The sequence below is a fragment of the Ovis aries genome, chromosome 3 (assembly GCF_016772045.2).
Source record: "Ovis aries strain OAR_USU_Benz2616 breed Rambouillet chromosome 3, ARS-UI_Ramb_v3.0, whole genome shotgun sequence".
Taxonomy (NCBI): domain Eukaryota; kingdom Metazoa; phylum Chordata; class Mammalia; order Artiodactyla; family Bovidae; genus Ovis; species Ovis aries.
In genome coordinates, this window is record NC_056056.1 from 63,055,988 (window position 1) to 63,077,835 (window position 21,848).

The following is a 21,848-nucleotide window of genomic DNA, read 5'->3' on the forward strand; positions in this document are numbered from 1 at the left end:
TATAATCTCCATGGAGGTAAATGTATATAGAGTATGAAATTGTGCTTCTTTGTGTGTACAAGGATATTCATTGTAGCATTTTTTTAAAATGTTTTTTTAAATTTATTTTTAATTGAAGGATAATTGCTTTACAATGTTGTATTGGTTTGCCATATAGCAACACTGTACCTTTTTTTTTAAATGGTAAAACTTAACTACAACTTAAATGTCCAGCAGTCCTTAGAGTTGAAAAGATGTTCATGACGTAATATTAACTGAATTAAGCAGTTTTCTAAATGTCTAATATACGAAGAAGTACATATATTTATGTTTATATTCTTAAAAATCGCTAGAAGGGAACATGTCAAACTGTTACTAGTTCTACCTCAGTGGGGTGGGATTGAAAACCCATTATTTTATAATATTATTATGTATTATATTTTTAAGGAAACAAAAAATTAAAATCTTTCTTTTAAAAGTCATATCTATTAAAAACTTTGAGAACTTAATAAAGAAACCTCATACAGAGTTTTTAGGCATGTGCATAAATAATAGTTGCTAATTCTAATCATAGTACTGACAGGAGTATGTCTTCGTTTGTTTCATTTACCCCTTTCCAGTTCCCTGAGTTCTCATTCATCTTCGTATCTAATTTATATACTTTACAAAGAAAATCATACAAATTTAATTTGTTTTAAACTTGTTTTTTGTAGGATCACTAGTGATTGAGTTCTAGGAGTTAAAAAAAAAGACTATTTCCTTTACAGCTGCCCTGTGACCAAGCTGATTTGAAAACAGTAATATTTCCAGTTTTCCTTGTCACTTTTTCTGAGCCAGTCTTTGAGAGTTAATTCTGTTTCCATTGATAAGTTGTTAGATGTTAGTTTCTTTTTGCTCATTTTTAAACTGTCTTTATAATTTTTAGAGCTTGTTTGAAGTGAGTGTGGTCTTTGCTCACCCAGAAACAGTTGAGGATTGCCACTTCCTGTAAGTTACAACTTAACATTGCCAATTGTGCAACATTATTAATACCTTTTGATTTTCATGAAAATAGTTTTGTTCTTCTTTCTAGGGGGCCTATCAGAACTTGTTGTGTCTCTGAAGGTTTAAAGTGTGCTCTCTGATATGAGTCTAGACAAACCAATGTGGCTCATATAGGGATTCATTTTGTCCGTTTCTGATATCCTGAGTTTAGCAGCTATGTTGTATAAAATATTTGAATTTTATCCACCCTCAAATAAACTCATTAATCTTTTATATTAACTTGAATTTTGTTTAGACGTGCAATATGCCCAGATTGTTTCAAGCCAGCCAAAAACAAACAGGTAAGGATTTCTGCTTCTTATTCTTTAGTGAGTTTTTTCTGAGCTGAATATTCACATTAACAACAAAAAGGATATGCATTAGAAATATTGGCAATCTGTTATACTAAGAATCAATCTCAAACTATTTCCATTTGCTACATTCCTTTTTTTTTTTAAACTCTCAACACCTTTGTGTGTGGCTCAGAAGTCGTAACACACATTCTCATGCTTGTGTCAGTGTCTGAATTGTTTCCCCAAAATCACATCATCTGGGAGAGTATGTTTTCAGTATCATCACGATTCCAAACTTCTGTCTAATATTTGTTTTCTAGAAATTGGTATTTTGAAAATATAATCCAAAGTAAATTGTTTCATTTAGGACAGTCCTGAGTTAATAGAACCTATTTCAGACTACATTTGCAAAAGGGTTTTTTATTTAAATTCTCCTTACTGTCTGATGTGAGCTGGCCTTCATGTTAATGAGAAAAAATAGTTAGCTTGAATTTTTAGTTTCTGTCATGCCAAGATGGAATGGCCTGGCATGTTACTGACAGGCTGTTTTTCACAGCCCAGTTACTTAGCTGGTTTTGTGTAGGCTCAGAGATTCTAGTTTTACTGACTGATGTTGTGGTTGTTAAACATAACTGATGTTTTGCTGTTGTGGTTGCTAAAAATAATATAAGTTTATCATCAAAGATACATCTTTTGGTCTTTCCTCTTACTTTGACTAATTGCTGGATCTTTTAGTACCTGGGGGAGATTGGAGGCTTGGGGAGTTTGTAACATTTGCCAAATGCCCTGTGCAGAAGTAATCAGAAATACAGATCAAGCCTAAAACCCTGCTTCCCTCCTTTTCTCACATCATGGTACATCTAGAACATCACCATGTTTGGCCAGCACCCTGAGGTTAACAGGTGAAGTTGCTCTAAGTTGTGAGCAGTAGGCCGAGGGGTTCTCATTGTTCCAGGCCCTTCCCCTCAACCCTCGTGACCTAGAAGGACCCGGGTACAGCTGTAGCTCACTGCTTTGCCATACCAACTGGGAAGTTCTGCCTAAATGACCTGTGAGCCATGTTTATGTAAAGATCTAGCTTTATTTTTTGTCATCTTTGAGCAAGTATGTAAGTACCAGCATCAAATAATAGAGTAAGGAAATATTTGTCAAACCATCACAGACATCATGCCATTTGGCTAGTAGGTATTGTTTAGTCTTAAGTGTAGTTTTCCTACATCATGGCTGGGAATAAGTTGAATGACCTTTTGAGATTCTTCCAGGGTTAAGATTTCATATCTTAACAAACAAGCACTTAATTTTGAATTCTAATCCTCTGACAGAGTATGGTTTAGAAAATAATTTCTTTTGTTGCTGAACTGTTTAGATATTTACATTGTTCCTATTTTCAGTCAAGTGTAGTTTCTCATAACAGAAGAAATAATTGTAACTTATCATAGTGACCACGTGAATATGCCCTAATTAGTTCTAGTATGTCTACCAGGAAGTTTGGCTTTTCTTATTTTGAGAAACCCAGAGTGGGACATTTATAGATGCTCTTCTATTCAATATAGTGGATTTTATTTACTTTGTCTGTAGTTAGTGGGTGATACTGAATTGCTGGATGTCAAGACATGCTAGTTGGCTCTGTTTTACCCCTTATCCTGGCAGCCAACTCCTAAATTATGTACTGTGACCCTTGAAGGGATGTAGAGAAGAAAAGAGAGATGGGTCCATCTAAATTTCTTTTGAGGTCTCAGAAAAAATATTTGAAGCACATTTCCTGCCATGTCATCATTTTTTTGTATTTGAAAAATACCACATTTTGAGGGGAGTGGGCTAGTGCAGTGAAGAAGACGTATTCTGTGAGATCCACCTGATGTTACAGACATAGCCTAAATTGAAGAGAAGCCTCCAGTCCAGAACTGACAGGATGGACACTGCTGTATTTTCTTTATTTTCTTGAAGCTATTAAGTATTTCTCACTTTTAAGTATGGTTTAAAACGATTATAATTTCTCCAACCATGTTCTGTTTCACCTCTGATGTTTTCTTATATAGGTAATAAAATGTTTTTTTTTTCTTTTCATTTTACCCTATATAGTCAGTATTCACTAGAATGGCAGTTATGAAAGCTTTGAATAAGATAAAAGAAGAGGATTTCCGCAAGTAAGTAGAAGTACAGAAACAAGAAATAATCATGGAATTTTAGAATAAAGAGAACGTTAGAAGTAATCTGGATTATCTCTGAAACAAGACTGGATGTATTTTCGGGACCAGAATTGTGTCTTAATCTCCATTATATCCCCAGTTCCTGGCTCAGTATCTGGCATGTAGTGGTGTTCAATAAATGTTTCTCAAAGTAATATTTGGATTTATGAATCATGTCCAACTTGTTTATCTTTTAGAAGAGGATGACTTAGCGACTTTACAGCAACAACATTGAGGTCCAAAGTGGAGGTTGACTTGCCTAAGATTGAGTGTTGGATGTTGAGCCAGGTTTCCTGATTCTCCAGGCTAGTACTAGCCCCATTACATCCCTCATCCTGGATTTCCTGTTATCATACATCTCCAGAAGAGAGAGGAAAAGGCTCATGAGTTTCCTTTCTTGCTAAAGTATGCTGAACTACAATAAATCTTACATTTTAATACTCAGTGTGTTCATTTCATTAATAAGATATTATCATAGTTATCCTTCCAAAATAGCCTTGAATAAACTTCAAACAAGGAAGCTATGAGGAAGGTTTCATATATTTTGCTGACTAAACATGTCTCAGAATAGAAGTATTTTTATTAAGTTTTTTGTTGTTGTTGTTTTGACCATGCTGTGTGGGATCTTAGTTCCCCCACCAGGAATCAAACTTGTACCCCTTGCAGTTGAAGTGTGGAGTCCTCACCACTGTACCGCCAAGGAAGTCCCTATTAAACTTTACAAACAAAAGACAGTTACTCTCTACAAGCAGTAGTGCCTGAGTTTCTAAGTGATTTCTTTGTTAAGACATCTTGGGAAACTGGAAATTTCAACACAAGCATTTTGGATTAAACACACATTTAGTCATTTATAGAGAGACTCCAGTTCTTGGAAGTTCCCAGATGGTGGACAGAGAATAAAGTCATACATTGCTTTCTCCTGTCTGTCCTCAGCTGGATTGAAGTTTCTTAGCTAAAAGACAGAGTCAGCCACATTTCACTTTTTCTGGCTCTGTGGTCTGATTTCCAAGATCATAGTTGAAATGAAAAGAGAGAAAAAATGGTGGACTACCCTCCCCACCGGTGTGCCATACTCACATGACCAATCTCTGACTGCACACCAGCTTTACCCAAATGATTGAGGATTTTGTAAGCAGCAGCAAGTGTTCATGGATACTAAAATGAACCCAGAGAGGCTTCTACTACATATGTGTGGATTTTTTCCCCCGAAATCTCAAGGTTGATGTTGAAAACTATCATCTGGGAACATGAGGCCTCCTGAGTCTGAATGTTATTAGCAGAGCCCTGATTTACTTAGTGCAGTTCTCATGTATTAAAAGTGGTCCTCCAGAGGCCCAGAAGACCCTAACATTCCCAAAATTTAAAATTCGGGAGAGGCTTAGTCCTTGAGAGACTCAGGCTCCGTGCATCTCAGGCAGTGCTGATTCATCTTAGTTATGTGGTTCAATTTCATGTCTGGAAAATAGTAGCTGTAAAATTTATTTTGTTTTGCAGGCAGTTTCCTTGTCCTCCAAACTCACCAAAGGCTGTATGCACTGTTCTTGAAATTGAATGTGCTCATGGTGCTGTTTTTGTGGCTGGTAAAATACTTAGTCTAGAATATACTTACACTGTCAATTGTCTCTCCTTTCTGAAAAACTCAATTAATTTCTCCTCTGTTTCCTTCTTCTTGTTGTTATTAGTTTCTGATTAGTTAACTCTTTTAAGCACTAGACCTGATAGTCAAGTTTATTTAGATTTTATAAGTATTCTTATGGATCACTAAAGAGATTTGATATTTAAAATGCCATGCCAAAAGGAAATGATACATCCCAGATTTTAAGTTTACATCAGAGATGGCCAAATAGAAATATGGGTAGATGTACAGACCAAAAACTAATCGAGAGAACAGAGAGGATGTTTTACAACATGAAGTCAGTCCTGGGGGAAAAAAAAATTTATCTGCAGAGTGGCTAAACACTTGGCTTCTGATTGGAAAAAAAAATTGTTGCATTGACTTTCCCAAGAGGTAAATCTGGTTAGACAGTTTTTGTTTTGAAAGCTATAGCTATTTCATAGTAATAGCTGAAATGAAATCACTCTTTAGTCTTGACTATAATACCCTGCCCTGGGGTAATAAAAGCTACCTGCCTCAACGTAGCTTTATTCATAAAACAGTGAGTCATATTCTGTTAGGGTGTTTTCTTTTTTTTTTTTAACTTATAAAAACTTCAAAATTTCCTGTATTTGAACTCTTTGGAATACATTATCACCAATGACTCTTACACTGAGAGTATTATCAATCAGGCGTAAAAGCAGTAGTTGCTCTTTTTTTAAGTGATCCTTGGTGTGTTCCATAATATTGTAACTTGTTCAGTCACTCAGTCAGGTTAATAAGTATACTGAGCATTCCTTTAGATCTCATTGATGATTCATACCATGTCTTTAGCAATCTCTTCTATTGCTACCTTAAATTTTTTCACTGAATTATGTGTATGTGCTAAGTCACTAAATTAGATTATAAATTAGTTGAAGGCTAAGCCTTGTTTTGTATCTTAGCCCCTAGAATATTGGCACTTAAGTGGATAGTTGTTACTTTCCTTTTTATTCTGCTGTGTTAATCACACCATCCCAGCCAGGTAACCTTTATATTTCTTTGTCAGGGAGATATAATAAATACTCCAGGAATCTACCACAAACTCCTTGGATAATTGATGGAGAAAGGAAGCTGGAATCTTCAGTAGAAGAATTAATTTCAGACCATCTTTTGAAAGTGTTCAAAGCAGAAAGTAAGTGTTATAATATTCATATTTTAAATACTTGTTCACAGATAGACTTATTGGAGGTGGCAGGAAAGATTTCTGGATTTTGTAAACCACCACCAAGTCTGGGCCCCTTGCCTGGCAGCTTCCTGTGAACAGGGATTGCCATGTCCTGAGCTCCTCTGCCCACAGCTGGATTTGAGCCAAGCTGCCCTAAGATTTCTCTGTTCTCTCAAGACAACTGCCTTTTCCTGGGCAAATTCAAAACAATTGAAACTACTTTAAATGAATGCACTTAAGCTCTGACCTTGGGACACCTTAGCCTCAGCCTCTTATTGGGAATATGAGGAAATTAAAACACAGCTTCTATATCCATTGCTTATTCAAGAGTAACCACTGGCAAATGCCTGGCTTCCATCTTAACAGCTAAAATGTCCTAGAATAGAGTTCAGACCTAGAGAAGATAGATCAACAGCAACCATTTCACAAAGACTTAATAGTAGTGTTGTTGTTTTAATTTCTTAGGTATTAACAAGCCCAGGTTTGTGAGCTGAGTCAGACCCTGTCAAGAATATGCTTTCTTTGTCTCAGTAGGCCTGTCAGGTCAAAGGAGCAAAAAGCATCGTGATTTCACCCAGGATTAGACTTAGAGAAAGGGGACTAAGATTTCAATCAGAGGAAATCATGTATATCAGGAAAAAACATAGTCAGTGAGTAAGTGTATCATACTCTTTGGAGTAGGTCTCCTAGCATAATTAGAACATCTTTTTTGAAAGACCACCTAGACATCCATCTTTCTTTCTGGCAAACCTGAGACAAATGTGCTTTAGTAAAGGCAGACAAGTGATCGAAATGAGATGCCCTGTCCCTCCAGCTTTCTGCTTGTCAAAAGGAAAGAGAAGCACTTCAAAGCCATATCCCTTTTATCATTTGTTGCCTGTGAGGTAGGTGGGCCCTTTTTAAAAAGGCTTTTAGGAACTGTTTACTGAATGGAAAAGAAAGTAACCTAGCAACCTAACATTTTCCAAAATCTTAACAGTAAAGACTCAGGGCTATTGCCATGAACTTCTACCTACTTAATTTAATATTTACACTTTGGTTATCTCATAAGACTTATTCAAGTTACAAAGAAGTGAAAATAAAGCGTTAGCATGAAAAGTCTCTTTCAAACTCTTGTTGGGGGCCACCTTATTTCCCTTCTGTAAGAAGATACAAGATTTAGTTCTGATTTTTTGGGTTCCAAGGAATCCTCCATTACCAAGAGGGCTATAGAGGGGTTCTGAACACCTGTATGTTTCCCCCTTGCAATCTTTCATGAGGTAATTCCTTGTTATAGTCCATTTGAGAAGGAAAAAAAAAAAAATTGTCCCCAAACTGAAAAGAAAGCAAACTCTAATTGTATGTTTAGGAAATTTATAAAGAGCCACTTGAGAAAAAGCAGACCTCTGGGCCTCTGTGCTGATTGGCTCCTTGTCATGAAATAAAACCTTGTTGTCTGAAATCCCTGATTAGTAGCATCAGTTTGCTAAACTTGTGCTTCTCAGATATATTACTTGTCACTTCTGTGATTCACATCTGACAGCTCCGGGAAGATGGTTCTGACTGTTGAACCTCTACACTTTACAGCTCTATGAAAATAAGCCAGTATTGCATGAAGCAGCCTAACTACTTCTATAAAGGGTCCTTCCCCTCAGTGGGAGATACAAACTTGTTTTCATTCACTTCAGACTGGCACGTCATATTCTCTACTTGCCAGTTCTCTAGTTAATAAGTGAAACTTTGACACACTCTCAAAACCAATGTGTCTAAGAAATGTTTTCCCAATACATTTATTACTTCACTTATTGAATAAATATTTGTCATGTCAGTTGCCTGCTGAAAACTGGTCAGTGTTTCAGCTACAGGGTAAAGTCCAAACTATTTAACTTGATATTCTGAGGCCATCATCATCTGACCTCTGCCCTTCCTTCAGTCCCATTGTCTGTCTGTCCCCAAGTATGAGGGTCACTACAGACCACTGAACCCCTTATCATTCATGTCCTTGTTTTTCCCTATCATTGTCGTTCTTGATCATTCTTGTTCTTGGTTTTGTTGTTGTTTGAAATATCTGTTCCATTGAGAAGTCTGTAGAACTCACAGGATTTGGGGGATAAGGCAAGGCATAATATGAGCATTTTTTTTAATTTATTAAAATTGGAGGCTAATTATTTTACAGTATTGTAGTGGTTTCTGCCATACATTGACATGAATCAGCCATGGGTACACATGTGTTCCCCATCCTGAACCCCCCTGCTGCTGCTGCTGCTAAGTCGCTTCAGTTGTGTCCAACTCTGTGCAACCCCATAGACGGCAGCCTGCCAGGCTCCCCCATCCCTGGCATTCTCCAGGCAAGAACACGGGAGTGGGTTGCCATTTCCTTCTCCAGTGCATGAAAGTGAAACGTGAAAGTGAAGTTGCTCAGTCGTGTCCGACTCTTAGCAATCCCATGGACTGCAGCCTACCAGGCTCCTCCATCCATGGGATTTTCCAGTCAAGAGTACTGGAGTGGGGTGCCATTGCCTTCTCCATGAACCCCCCTAAATTTCTGTTATTCATAATTGCATACAAATAAAGTTCTAAAGTTTGCCCTCCAAAGTATTTCTCAGTGTAGGGTCCAAATTTGCAACATTTTTTCTAAAAGAAAATGCCCTTTATCCCTTAGTCTGGATTTATTGTTCCTTTGGGCTTCTCAAGAGCCTATTTTTCTGTACTTCTTTCTTGTTGATGGGCTGGAATTTTGGGGAAGCTCTTTGGGCTAGTTTATGAATTTGAGGTTTCTGATCTGATTGAGGAGTCACGGGAAGATCTACGTCTCTGTGTTCTGTTCATTCCCTCCATACTATCAGCCACAGGTTACGGCTCAGTCACTGTAGGGCCCTAGTTCCCTGAGGTTGGATTGGGGATGGAGGTGCGCAGGTATAAGACAAACTACAGCCTGCTTGTGGTAATGTTTGCCCTGGTAAAATCATCCGTTGGTTCTGGATCTAAGAAAGTTGTCATGGAAGCACCCCCCCCACCCTCTGCTCCACTCCATATTTCCACTTTCCCACCCCAGTATTTGTAGCTTTTAGTCTGTGATGATCCATCTATCTTAAAATATATACTAGTTTTATTGTGGCCCCAGCTTAAGTTTGAATTTGCTTTTAGAGTCAAACTTTTTCTTTTCCCTTCCTTTCATGGAGTTTAATTCTCAAATACTGCTTTTATTTTGTTATCTTTTAAGAAAAAGAAGAAAGATTTTTCACCATAAGTTTGTAGCCAGTTTGGTAGCAGGGCCTTTCTCCAAACAGTGCTCTGCCTTTGGCTTTCCCATGGGATGGTGGCATGGGATGATAAGAAAGATCTGGCTTTTACCTCCCTTTAATTGTGTTACCTTGGGGAAAGTACTTAACCTTTCAGAAGCTTGGTATTCTTTCATTTAATACTTACCTCATAAGGTTACAGAAAGGAGTAAATGAAATAATGTATGCAGAATTTTAGCTCAGTGTCTAACATGTAATAAGTACTCAATAAATAGTATTTATTATTATCATTGTTATTTTCAGTAGAGATTAGGACTAGAGTTTTGATGATAACTATTCCTTGGGATTCTCCTGTAGATTAAGACAAATTGGGTTTCTACCAAGGGTGGGAATGAAAGCCTAGGACTATTATGTCGCTGATTTTTTTTTTTCTTTATCTGCTTTCCAAAGGCTTTAATTTTTCTTCCTCTGGCAGAGAAGATGTAGATGTGAGAACATTAGGAAATGGTAAGATTACGACATCACTTGACTAGAACTAACTTTCAGATTATCACCCTTTTCAGGCAGTAGGTTTTCTGTAGTCACTTAGTCAGAATCAAAGTTGGCAGAGCCCAGAGCTTCTCCATGAGAGGAAGCCTTGTGGATTTTGGAGCTACCCTTGTAAATTATATGATTATGTTTTAACAGGGATCATTTTTTCAGAGGCCATTTTTATTGCATACATATAGGTTATAAGGGACTTTTACAGTTGTGCATTAACAAACAGGTACTTGATTTTTTCCGAAAGTCTGATTATTCATTGTTCCTTTTAATAACATTTCAGTACCAGTACAGTTTTCAAAGTGCACATCTTCGTTGAAAAGATGTTCCTGCTCTCTTAGCCTTCATTTTTCTCATTTTATATTATTGCATTACAAGAAAGATGATGAGAGAGTAATCCTGAATTATTCTAGATTTATAGTCCTTTCTTCTCATGGAATCTCAGCTTTTCATTTCACTAGGCTAGGAGAATGTATTTCAACTTGGTATACCTGGGCATTGCTGCATATAACAATGTTACATTAGTGTTACCAAGTCATTTAGTGACTGTTTGGACATGAGTTTGTAAATTAACACAGGCTCGTTCATGGACTTTTGGGAAAGCAGTCATTTTCACATATTGCCTGTGCTGGGGTTTAGCAGCCCCCCAAAAACCCCTTGATTCTTTTCACACATTCTTCCCTCCCCCAGATGTAGTCATGTCACTGAACTTTCCGTCCTCTAGCGCTCAACTCGTTTTTTCACACCTCCTAACCCTCTTGCATTAGCCCAAATGTTAACTCCATCAACACGTTTCTGTTTCATGACGGGGTGTGTGCTGCCAGGAAGGCCCTTTGCAATTGAGCTGGTGAATCCTCATAGAGTACATTTCACTTCACAAGAAATTAAGGAACTTCAGCAGGTAAACCACTTCATGACATGGAAATTGTCATGTTTCTGCAACTCTGTAACTGAACTAGAGTTGCTAATTGTTTTTCTTTTTCTAATACTACAGAAAATTAATAACTCATCTAACAAAATCCAAGTCCGTGACTTGCAGCTTGTCACAAGGTAAGGGTAGGCTCACTGGTGATGTCTCAAGAGGGGAGTTTTGGTTACAGATCATTTATCTGATAAGGGATTTGTATCCAGAATATATAAAGAACTCCTGCAACTCAGTAATAAGAAAACAACTCGATTAAAACTAGAGACAATGTTAAGTGCACATTGCTCCAAAGAGGATATACAAATAGCCAGTGAATACATGAAAAAGTGTTCAGCATCATTAGTCATTAGGGAAATGCACATCAAAACCACAATGAGATCCCACTTAACAAAAAAGACAGAAAACAGCAAGTATTGGCGAGAATGTGGAGAAATCGGATCCCTTGTACATTCCTGTGGGATGGTAACTAGTACCACTTGGGAAAACAATTTGGCAGTTTCTCAAAAGGTTAAATATATAGTAGCCATCTGACCCAGTAGTCCCACTTTTGCTATATACCCACGAGAAGTGAAAATGTACATCCACACAGAGACTTCTGCATGAATGCTTATAGTCACATTACTCACAATAGCAAAAAAGTGGAAACCACAAAAATGTCTATGCATAAACAAAATGGTATATCCATACAGTGGAAAATCAGTGGTAAAATATCAGTACTTTACTTTAAAATACTGATACATGTGGCAACGTGGATGAACCTTAAAAACATTATGAAGAAGCCAGACATCAAATACCACATATTATACATTTTACAGTATTCATATTTTATATAAAATGTTCCCAGTAGGGATGTCTATAAAGTCAACTAGTGGTTGCCAACGGCTGGGGGAAATGGGGAACGAGAAGAGATTGCAGTTGGGTGTGGAGTTTCTCTTTTGGGGTGATTAAGGTGTTCTAAAATTAGACTGTGGTAATTGCTGCACAGCTCTGTAAACGTACTAAAAATCACTGAATCGTTCAGTTAAACAGAGGAATTGTATGTAAATTATATCTCACTAAAGCTATTTTTAAAGAAAGAGAAGTTTGGGGCAAGGCTTATCTGTATTTTATAAACTCAGACAAACTTTCTTTTATTGTTTTTGTTTAGAGAGGCAATAGGACATATGAAAGAAGGTGAAGAAGAGAAGACCAAGACCTACAGTGCCTTAATATGGACAAATAAAGCAATACAGAGGAAGGACATTGAATTCCTAGATGACATAAAGGTAGTTCAGTGCTCTAATTCTTCTGTTTTTCTACTAACTATGAAAGTCTTTTGTCTTCTCATTTATTGCCAAGTCATAGCACACTGGCTTTGGGGACCCTTGAGTTGTTGCTGTTGTTTAGTTGCTAAATCATGTCCAACTCTTTTTCAACCCCTTGGACTATAGCCTGCCAGGCTCCTCTGTCCATTGCATTTCCCAGGCAAGAATACTGGAGAGGGTTGCTGTTTTCTTCTCCAGGGGATCTTCCAGGCCCAGGGATGGAACCCATGTGTCCTGCATTGGCAGGCGGGTTCTTTACCACTGAGCCACCAGGGGCTGTGAAACCTGGTTCTAAATTCTGGCTCTGCCATTTACTCCTTAAATGACTGAGTAATTCATCTAACCTGTCTGAGAAGCAGTGTTGCTATTGATTAGGAGTCTGACTCCAAGAACAGATAACCTGTGTACAAATCTTGGTTCTGCATTTCTTGGTTGTATGACTTCGGATGAGTTGCTTAGCTTCTTTGTGCTTCAGTTTCTTCATCGATAAAATTAGTTAGAAGAATTAAACAGGTTTAGTCACATAAAGCCCTTATGATAGGATCTGGCATATAGAAAACCTTCAACAATGCTATTATTATATTTGACCATCTGCAGAAAGGAAATAGAAAACAGAATTTATCTAATAGAATTGGTGCTCAGATTAACTGCACAGATAAAACATATTGTAAATCAGTATGTCAGGGGGATATATGTAGGGCACAAATGTTTTGGCACATGCTAGATTTTCCTTCACATGAGGATGTTGCTCTTGAGGATCTACATGTTCCTTTGAGTATTTCTTCCCACCTGCCCCCACCTCTTCCTGTAAAGATAACTTACTTTCACATGCAAGGAATGAGCAAAAATGGGCACAAATATGTAGTTATCACAGCATTGTTTAAATGGGCAATATTTTGTAAAAATCTAGAGGGGACTGGTTTAGTCTTATGGCTTATCTGGTATGATGGACTATTACTAGCCAGATGTTAGAAATTTTATGGAAGATGAATATTCATTGACAAAGGGAAATGTTCCTGATGAATACTAAAGGGGGGAAAAAAAACAAGCTATAAGAATATAAAGGACTTCTATGGTGGTCCAGTGGCTGGGAATCCGCCTGTCAGTGCAGGGGCACAGCTTTGATCCCTGGCCTGAGAAGTTCCCATATGCCGTGGGCAACTATGCCTGTGTGCTACAACTAGTGAGCCCATGCACTCTAGAGCCGTGGTCTAAAACAAGAGAAGCCACAGTAAATAGAAGCCTGCACACCACAACTAGAGAGTAGCCCCTGCTTGCCACAACCAGAGAAAGCCCGTGTGCGGCAACGAAGACCCAGCACAGCCAAAAATAAGTAAATTAAAAAAATAATAAAAGAATATATAGAGGATGATACATTGTGATTTAGACACACAAAGTGTGTGGTTATATATACACATATGTATGACTCTGTACCAAAAAAATGTATGGCAAAAGAAATACCATAAATAGGATTTATACTTATGAAAAACATAAATACCCAATAGAGAAAACTGGACAAATTATTTGAACAGACAGCTGAAAAAATGGCAACTCCAAATGGCCAAGAATCATTTGAAAAGATACTTTACCTCTAGACTAAAGCAACAATGACATCACTTTATTCTTCTGAGGCTAAGAATGTCTGTCGGTTGGAGGGAGAAGGCTAGTTACTTATATTTTCAGTAGAAATATAAGTGTTTTAACCTTTTGGAAAACAATGTGGCAGTGACTGTGAAAATAAAAGTTTAATGGTCTACCCAGTACTTCCCCTATTGGCAATCTGTCCTGAAGAAATAAAACTTCAGTGTATAAGGATATGTGCACAAGGATGTTTGTTGACTTTGTTCAGAGTGTGAAAATCAACAAAACTGTAAACAAAGTAAATTTCCTTTGATAAGGAAATGGTAGAACATGTTGGAATATTATGCAGCTATTTAAAAAAAACTAAAACATGTGATCCCATTTAATTTGTGTTGTTGTATGTATATATGTCTAAAACTGTTGTGAAAAAAAGATGTAGGTAGGTCTACATCTATGACTTGTAGGAACATCCATAACACTGGCAGGGGAAAGCAAGGTGCAGAATAGTGTTTATTTTAATAATGAGTATTTTGGTGAAAACATACAGGTCACCTACTGAGAGAAGTTCATCTATAAAATGACAGGTGGACTAGATGATCCCCAGTGGGCCCTCCACTTCTTGGCTTCTGTGATTCCATATCTAAGGCCCTTTGGCTTTTGGCTCTATTATTGAGAGTCTTTAGAATGAGTTATACTAAGACAAATTTCTTTAAGATTGTGAAACAAATTTCTAAGCCTCTACTCCATGACATGCATACATGTCATTGAGAATGCTGTGGGGAAAATAGAAACCCACTTTAACAATAGAGTGACAGTTTGGGAGTAGACATAGAGCTAATTCAGAAATAATGCTGAGATGATTGTTATAGGTACACCCTAGGTAGTGAAAAGGTCTGTTTTCATGGACCGCAGCCCAAGTGGACTGATGATAACTGACATCTAATCATTTTCTTAAAGTGCTAGGGTTGAAACATTTTTCAGATATTCCTGTTGGCATCAAAAATATAAAAACTGATTACTGCCCCATTCTGAAAAAAAGTCATTTCAGATTTACTTTGTCTCCTCTTTTTTGAAGGGCAATCTAGTTTGTGTGTGTGTTTTTTGGCTGCGCTGAACCTTCACGATGAAGACGGGCTCTCTCTCTAGTTGCGGTGCACGGGTTTCTCACTGTGGTGGCCTCTTCTGCTGTGGAGCACAGGCTAGAGCTTGGGCTCAGTAGTTGTGTCACAGGTCCAGCTGCCCCGGGGCATGTGGAATCTTCCCATACCAGGTATCAAACCCATGTCCCCTGCACTGGCAGGCAGATTCTCAACCACTGGACCACCAGGGAAGTCCAGGGCAACCTAGTTGTAAGGAAGAAATCATTTGTGTATCTTTATATGTGTTTCTGAAAAATTCAGCAGTATGGGAAAGCAGACCACAGTGTTGGAGTAAATGAAGTGGTTTCATTTTGTTTACTAAAAAACCAAGAGACCAAAAAGACACACGAGTGTGTGTCAGTCTGAGTGTTGTGTCGGAAGCGGTGGTGTGTCTTATGGCTCAGCTTTAACTCCATTGCCTGCTCCTGGGTCAGAGTCCCAGAAATGACTCGTAAAGGAAACGGGAAGGGCACCCCGCACCTAGTCACACCTTTAAAGCCCAGCTGCTTCTGTGCCCTAAAGTGGAGACCATATCTTTATAGATTCTATAATAATTCAGCCTTGTCCTTTTTCTTTTTTTTGGTCTTTTTGACCAGAGTAACGTTAGACCTTATGGAGACAACTTACCTCATCCGAACAAAGTGCTTCTAAAATCAAAGAATTATAGAATCGTAAAACCCACAAGTTAGGAGGAGCCATTGACTCACTGCTCTGATAAAAGCAAGCAGTCATACCATTTCGAGTGTAGTCTTTGTCAGAACCTGCTCGTCTTTCTTGGTGGAGAACTAGATAGAGGAGAGGCCAGACAGAAATCTTTCTTTTCTCAGCATGGCTTCAGGCACTTACTAATCACATAAATCAGGAAGGAGTTGTTCCAACAAGAAATTGCAGAGGATTCAAAGTTCTTGTGAACCTACATTGCTGGTTATGCCCAGTATCTATTTTTAAAATGGGGAATTAGTTGGCCTTTTACAATATTAACCTGTATTTCTTTATTTATATCTTGTGACATAAAAGGACATCTCTAACTGTGAGAAAACCAAGCCTTTGTCCCTAAAAAGCTGAGCTGTAGGAAAAAAAACATGCAATGTAATTCTCAAGTAACCTGAACTGGGCTGACAAATATTGAGAGGTTCTGATTTACTTATAATTATTATTCTGAAACACCACCCTAGACAGTGATGCAGCTGTTAATTTCCCAGATATTTCCTTTTATAGAACAAAAAGAAATAACCTTGTGAATAGGTTTATTATTATCCCTACAACATGGACACTGCCCAGGCGCACAAGTGATGCTGATGTCCATTTTTCTATAAACACCATTTCTCACCTCAGTATGAATTTCTCACTGTTAGGTCACTCTGCTGGGTTAGGAGGAAAAAAAGTAAGAACATTATCTTCTAGAAGATCTCTGTTTAATGGGCAGGATAACACTCCAGGGTCCAATCAATTTTTCAATGTTAGAACAAAAGAGACCTTGGGTATCATTTACTTCAAATCAATGATACTTTTTTTTATTTGTTTTTAAATGGTGTACTGGGGCCCAGAAGATAAGTAATTGTGGACTAGATTATAGGAAGTCCCACAAAGTTTGAACCCTAGAGAGTACAATTTATTACAGTATTAGTTTCTATCCTGATAGTAATAGATGGGATCCTTAAGAAAACATCTATAGTGAGCCATGGATGACAAAGGAGATGCTAAGACAGGCTTCACTGGGCAGGAAAGCTGAAACATGGTTCTCATATCTTTCTCTAGGACTTAAAGATTGACCAGAAAACACCTTTACGGGTCCTTCACCGGAGGCCCCTGGCTGTGAGAACTCGCATCATTCACTCCATGGAGACATGCTATGTGGACGAGCACCATTTCCGCCTCTACCTGAAGACTCAAGCTGGAACGTATCTTTTCACCCTTGTGTAGCACTAATCCTTCCAGATTCCTATTGGGAGAATTCATGCCACCCTGGGAAAGAGGTTCAACCTTATCTTGAAACTATTCAGGAAAGGTTTGGGTTGTAGAAGAATCTTTTTTGTCTATCTGAGGTATTTTGACCTATTAAATTTGTTTTTCAAAATGACATTGTAAATCACGAGGCAGCAGCCAATTCACTGTGAACCTTAAAATAGGTAGTGTCTTACACAATGCTGAGGTACTGAGAGCATAGTAAGGGCTCAGAAAACACATTTGATTGATTCATGCCTTTACACATTTTGCAGGCCACATATTGACAACCACATTTAGGTCCTTTCAGCATTCTGCCCCAGATGATTAAACAGGGGTGATGGATGGGAGTGGCCCCACTTCACATGCAGACCTTCACGTTATCTGGCCACTGGCCCAGAACAAGAGAACAGTCCCAGTTTAAATCATGTTAGTAATCTACTCTGCTTTGTGTGGTTTTGTATCAGATCTTGAGTGAGTGAGTGAAGTCACTCAGTCATGTCTGACTCTTTGCAACCCCATGGATTATAGCCTGCCAGGCTTCTCCATCCATGGGATTTTCCAGGCAAGAGTACTGGAGTGGGGTACCATTGCCTTCTTCAGGGGATCTTCCCAACCCAGGAATCGAACCCAGGTCTCCCGCATTATAGGCAGACGCTTTATCATCTGAGCCACCAGGGAAGTCCTTGTATCAGATCTTAGTTGCTGGGTTAAAATATATCAGGGAACTGCCTTTGCCTTAGTTTTAGTTTATTTTTCAGAAGTGCCCCAAGTTTTTATTTGATTTTTGGTTTGATGCTATTTTGTGATTGAATAACATGAAGTATGAAACCTTCTATTTGGTACAAAACTCATGACAACTTATTGGATATAATAACAGGGGGGAAATAAGTCAAGTTTTAATTACCAAATACCATTCTTACTGTCTTTCTGTTATTAGTCTGCCACTCCTTTCCATCAGTCTTCTCTCCCCTTCTCTTTACCTACTCCACCCCAGGACTGACCAAGCTGAAATAAGTACAGGTTATTTACTCCAAAAATCTGAATTTTTGTAGTTTCAATCAAGTGATGACCTATTTAGACCAGGGGACATGGAGCACATTTGCTTATTGTAGATGGACAGTGGGTAGAATTTCAGAGAAATCACAGATATAAAAGACATACATTTTCATCTAATTTTAGCATTTGTTTTGATGTGCTAAGAAGAAATGCAGTGGTCTTATGGAGAAGCCAATGTCTTTTCAATCTCACTAACATACTTTTAGAATAAGTCTAAGGCATTAACCAAGGAAGACTATTACATGGTAAAACTTTAGATTCCATAATTCACAGAATTATGTGAATTTTTCTCGTATATTGCTCAGTATACCAAACTAGTTCATTTGACTTATACTTCATCCCTCTGGCTATGAATAAAAACTATTATGGACCTTTTAATTGGTTATTCTGGGACTTTTTCTCATCCTCCCTCATCATTGCTACTCAGAAGTAGCACTCTCTAAAGAGGTGAGTGAAAAGGGACAGTTGAGCAATTATGAGTTTAGCGAAGAAGACAGTTAACTAGATAACTATATACCTTACGTTTGAGTCAAAATATTTGGTGAAAGTACAGTGAACAAATTATCAGAAAGTGAGGAAGACTTAATCATCATATTATGGTTTTAACTTTATATTTATCATCTGAGAATAAACTTTTATATTCAAATTATATTACATTTTTATACTAAGTGCTGGTTTATAGATAACATAGGCTAAATGAGTGTTTACTGAATGCTGGCAAAAACATCTCTCTCAGGTAAAATACAGTTAAGATTATAATAGAGTTCTGTGTAAGGAGTATTAAGGTAATCTGAATAATTCTAGGATTAGTCACTGACTTTGAAATTTGAAAATCTATAAGAAAAATACACACACAAAAGCATTAGTTCTGTTGCCAACCATGCAAGAATTGCAAACAACTAGAATTTAGAATCCTTATGAAGGGCCTTCGTTAAGTCTAAATATGTACATTGTCTTTCATCCTACTGCTATTGTGTCACTGGGTCATGTTACAAGAGAAGCCATCAATAATGTCACCAGGAGTGACCCTGTGAGAACCTACCATTTGGCAGATATCTGCTGTCACTACTAAAAAATTATGAGACCAAGAAGATGGTAAAATAGAATTTGTGGCAAAAAAGAAAACAGCTGAAGTTCTTTTTTTAAAAGTATTGAACTACAGTTAATTTTAAAAATCCATATTCAAACTTTGGCACTTGGAGATGAGCCAAAAGAAAAGTCATGACTCTTGGTAAGTTTGGTGTAAACATAGGCTCTAGGCCCCAGTGTTGGCTCCCAGACTGGTAGGAATCAGTTTGCTATAGCTTGTTTATTGCCATAGCTATATTTTCTAAGATATACGTCCCAATCACGGCTCAGAAATAAACTCCCTTCTGTTGCATTTCTGCTTTTGTCATTTCCCCTCCAACCTGTCAAATCTCACCTAACAGTTGGTATTACACAACTATCTTCATTTTATCCTTAAACAAACCTCAGCTACATTAAAGAGTTTGTACATGGAGACTTTGGAAGAACCAAGCCAAACATTGGCTCTCTGATGGATGTGACTGCAGACATTCTTGAGCTGGATGTTGAGGTAAACCATTTTATTGTGGAAATGCCTGTTTATACACTGAATTCAGCCAACATTATGCTCTTGCAGCACTAAGCCAAATAGTACTGTTCACTTTAATAGATATTTGAAATTGGTCTCGTTTATGATTCTTACAAATATATAGCTAATTGACTAACTGTGCTTTACATATGACATGAGACCCTGGAACCACGCAAGGAAAGAAAGTTTTCAGTGCCCTTCACATATCCTTTGGTATCTTTTGTAGAGAATTTAAGACAGCCTACTCAGAAACAAGTAGGGATAGAAAATGGGATGAGTCAATGGTTATATATAAAAGCAGTCCCATAAGGCTTCTATGAGGACACTTCCCTGGTGGCTCAGACGGTAAAGTGTCTGTCTACAATGCGGGAGACCCGTGTTCGATCCCTGGGTTGGGAAGATCCCCTGGAGAAGGAAATGGCAATCCACTCCGGTACTATTGCCTGGAAAATCCCATGGACAGAGGAGCCTGCTAGGCTACAGCCCATGGGGTCACAAAGAGTCGGACACGACTGAGTGACTTCACTCACTCACTCACTCAAGGCTTCTATGATACGGTATAAAAGAAATTCTCCGTTCATATCGTATGAATTGAAATCACATTACATTCTTAATTAGAAGGATGGAATGAATGGATCTTTCAGGAAATTCTCCATATTTTCCTCATGTGAGCACCAATAGGTATTGAGTCACAAGTTGTACACTTTGGTAAATATCTGATTAAAAACAGCCCCCTAGCCCACAAAAAAAAGGGGGGGGGATTTTTGCACTTGGGAATCATCTCAGTATAAATGAAAAGAAGTGGGTATAATTACCTGGTGTGAAAACAGCCATGGTAATCAAATGATCACTGGAGCATTATTACCTTACCAGCACTTCCCTTGAGTTCTTTCGGGTTAGATTTTATACACCTCCTGTGGGACAACCAGTGATAGCACCTTGAGGGTTGCAGGGAATCTTCTTAGTAAGACTCTCATTTTCAGGAAGACAATCTTCTCCTAAAGAAAATTCCAAATGCATTCATCTTCTCTGACCTTAATTCTTAGGATAGCTTAGGAGTGTCAAAGAGCCAAAGGCCAGAGTTTCTCAGCCTTGACCGTCCACTACAATCACCTGTACAACTTTAAAAACCCAATAAATATGCCTACTTTCCCCTGTCCTCAACACACACTAGATACTGTGATCAGTAATGTTTGGTTTTCAGGCTTGCAAAACCACCCATAAATTTATATATAGGTGTTTGGTTTATGGCTATTCTCTGAAATGAAACCAAAGTATTTCTTGGCATTTGTAAAATATATAGATACACACAATACTTATTTGGGCTTTTCTAATAATAATTCCCAAGTCTTGTATTGACACATAGATTAACTTAAAAAAATAATTTTTAGTAAGTCATTTCAGGTTTTACACTTTAGGCATTAAAAACAATGTGGGCATGGTAGTTTTGTTGTTTGCTTTTTGTAGTTTTTGTTTGTTTGTTTTAACTTCTAAATTAGGCCCTCTAGGTAGTTAAGGCAAAGTGGAATTTCATACTTCTAATGCCCGGGACATGATATTTTATGTGGAGACCAATATTCTGCTACTGTAATTCCATTATAACTTAAAGATCAAGGTTTTGTTCTAGAAGAGCCAAACCAGGATGAGTAGAGATAGATAAATTCAATTTTAAAAGAAACAAAAATTCTATTAATGTGAATGCAAAAATTTCTAATCCTTTTCTAGTTTCAGGTGATCTTTCATAATGATTTATTTCACATTTAGTTGCTAAGTTACAAACATTGTTTAAGTATAAAGACTACTTTAAATGTACTACTTTATTAACATTTATTTAACATTATTTAACATTGTAAGTATAAAGACTACTTTAAATGTAGTACTGTTAAATGCAGGATGGGAAAATGAAGACTAAAAGTTGCTGAGACTTCTGAGGGAAAGTTGGTATTGCCCCCTGCATTCATTCATTTTCCCATAAATAACATTTAAAAAATTTAAATATACTCTTGACTTGTTTATAAATATACTATAAACTTGATCAAAAAGTACAATTAAATAACTGGCTGAGTAACCAAACACTCAGTGAATTCAGGAAGAGACCTCAGGTCCAAGAACCCCAAGTCCTACAGTGGATTTTAGAGTGTTAAATTGAGATGTTCTGTGGCTGTTTTCTTCCAATGCAGTTTCCTCTGTTGCATTATGTTAAAACTGTTAAATATGTACAGCATTACCAGTAAATGCTTACTAGAACAATAATGT

At 37.6% G+C, this 21,848-nt stretch overlaps 1 protein-coding gene across 8 annotated transcripts in view; it reads left to right on the forward strand.

Annotated features, from left to right (window-relative positions):
- Positions 1–21,848, forward strand: part of PUS10 (pseudouridine synthase 10) — a 79,214-nt gene that overhangs the window by 55,324 nt on the left and 2,042 nt on the right. For 5 of the 8 annotated variants that reach the window (XM_027966799.3, XM_060412142.1, XM_060412144.1 and 2 more), the window contains 11 exons: positions 905–966; positions 1,259–1,304; positions 3,378–3,442; positions 4,979–5,064; positions 6,127–6,252; positions 9,957–10,013; positions 10,871–10,947; positions 11,041–11,096; positions 12,119–12,236; positions 16,754–16,896; positions 19,475–21,845. In XM_027966799.3, the coding sequence (XP_027822600.2) occupies positions 905–966; positions 1,259–1,304; positions 3,378–3,442; positions 4,979–5,064; positions 6,127–6,252; positions 9,957–10,013; positions 10,871–10,947; positions 11,041–11,096; positions 12,119–12,236; positions 16,754–16,896; positions 19,475–19,646 (1,008 nt within the window). In that variant the 3' untranslated portion in view covers positions 19,647–21,845. Of the gene's footprint in view, positions 1–904; positions 967–1,258; positions 1,305–3,377; positions 3,443–4,978; positions 5,065–6,126; positions 6,253–9,956; positions 10,014–10,870; positions 10,948–11,040; positions 11,097–12,118; positions 12,237–16,753; positions 16,897–19,474; positions 21,846–21,848 lie in introns of those variants that run through there. The other 3 variants (XM_042246113.2, XM_042246114.1, XM_027966798.2) reach the window with 1 other exon arrangement.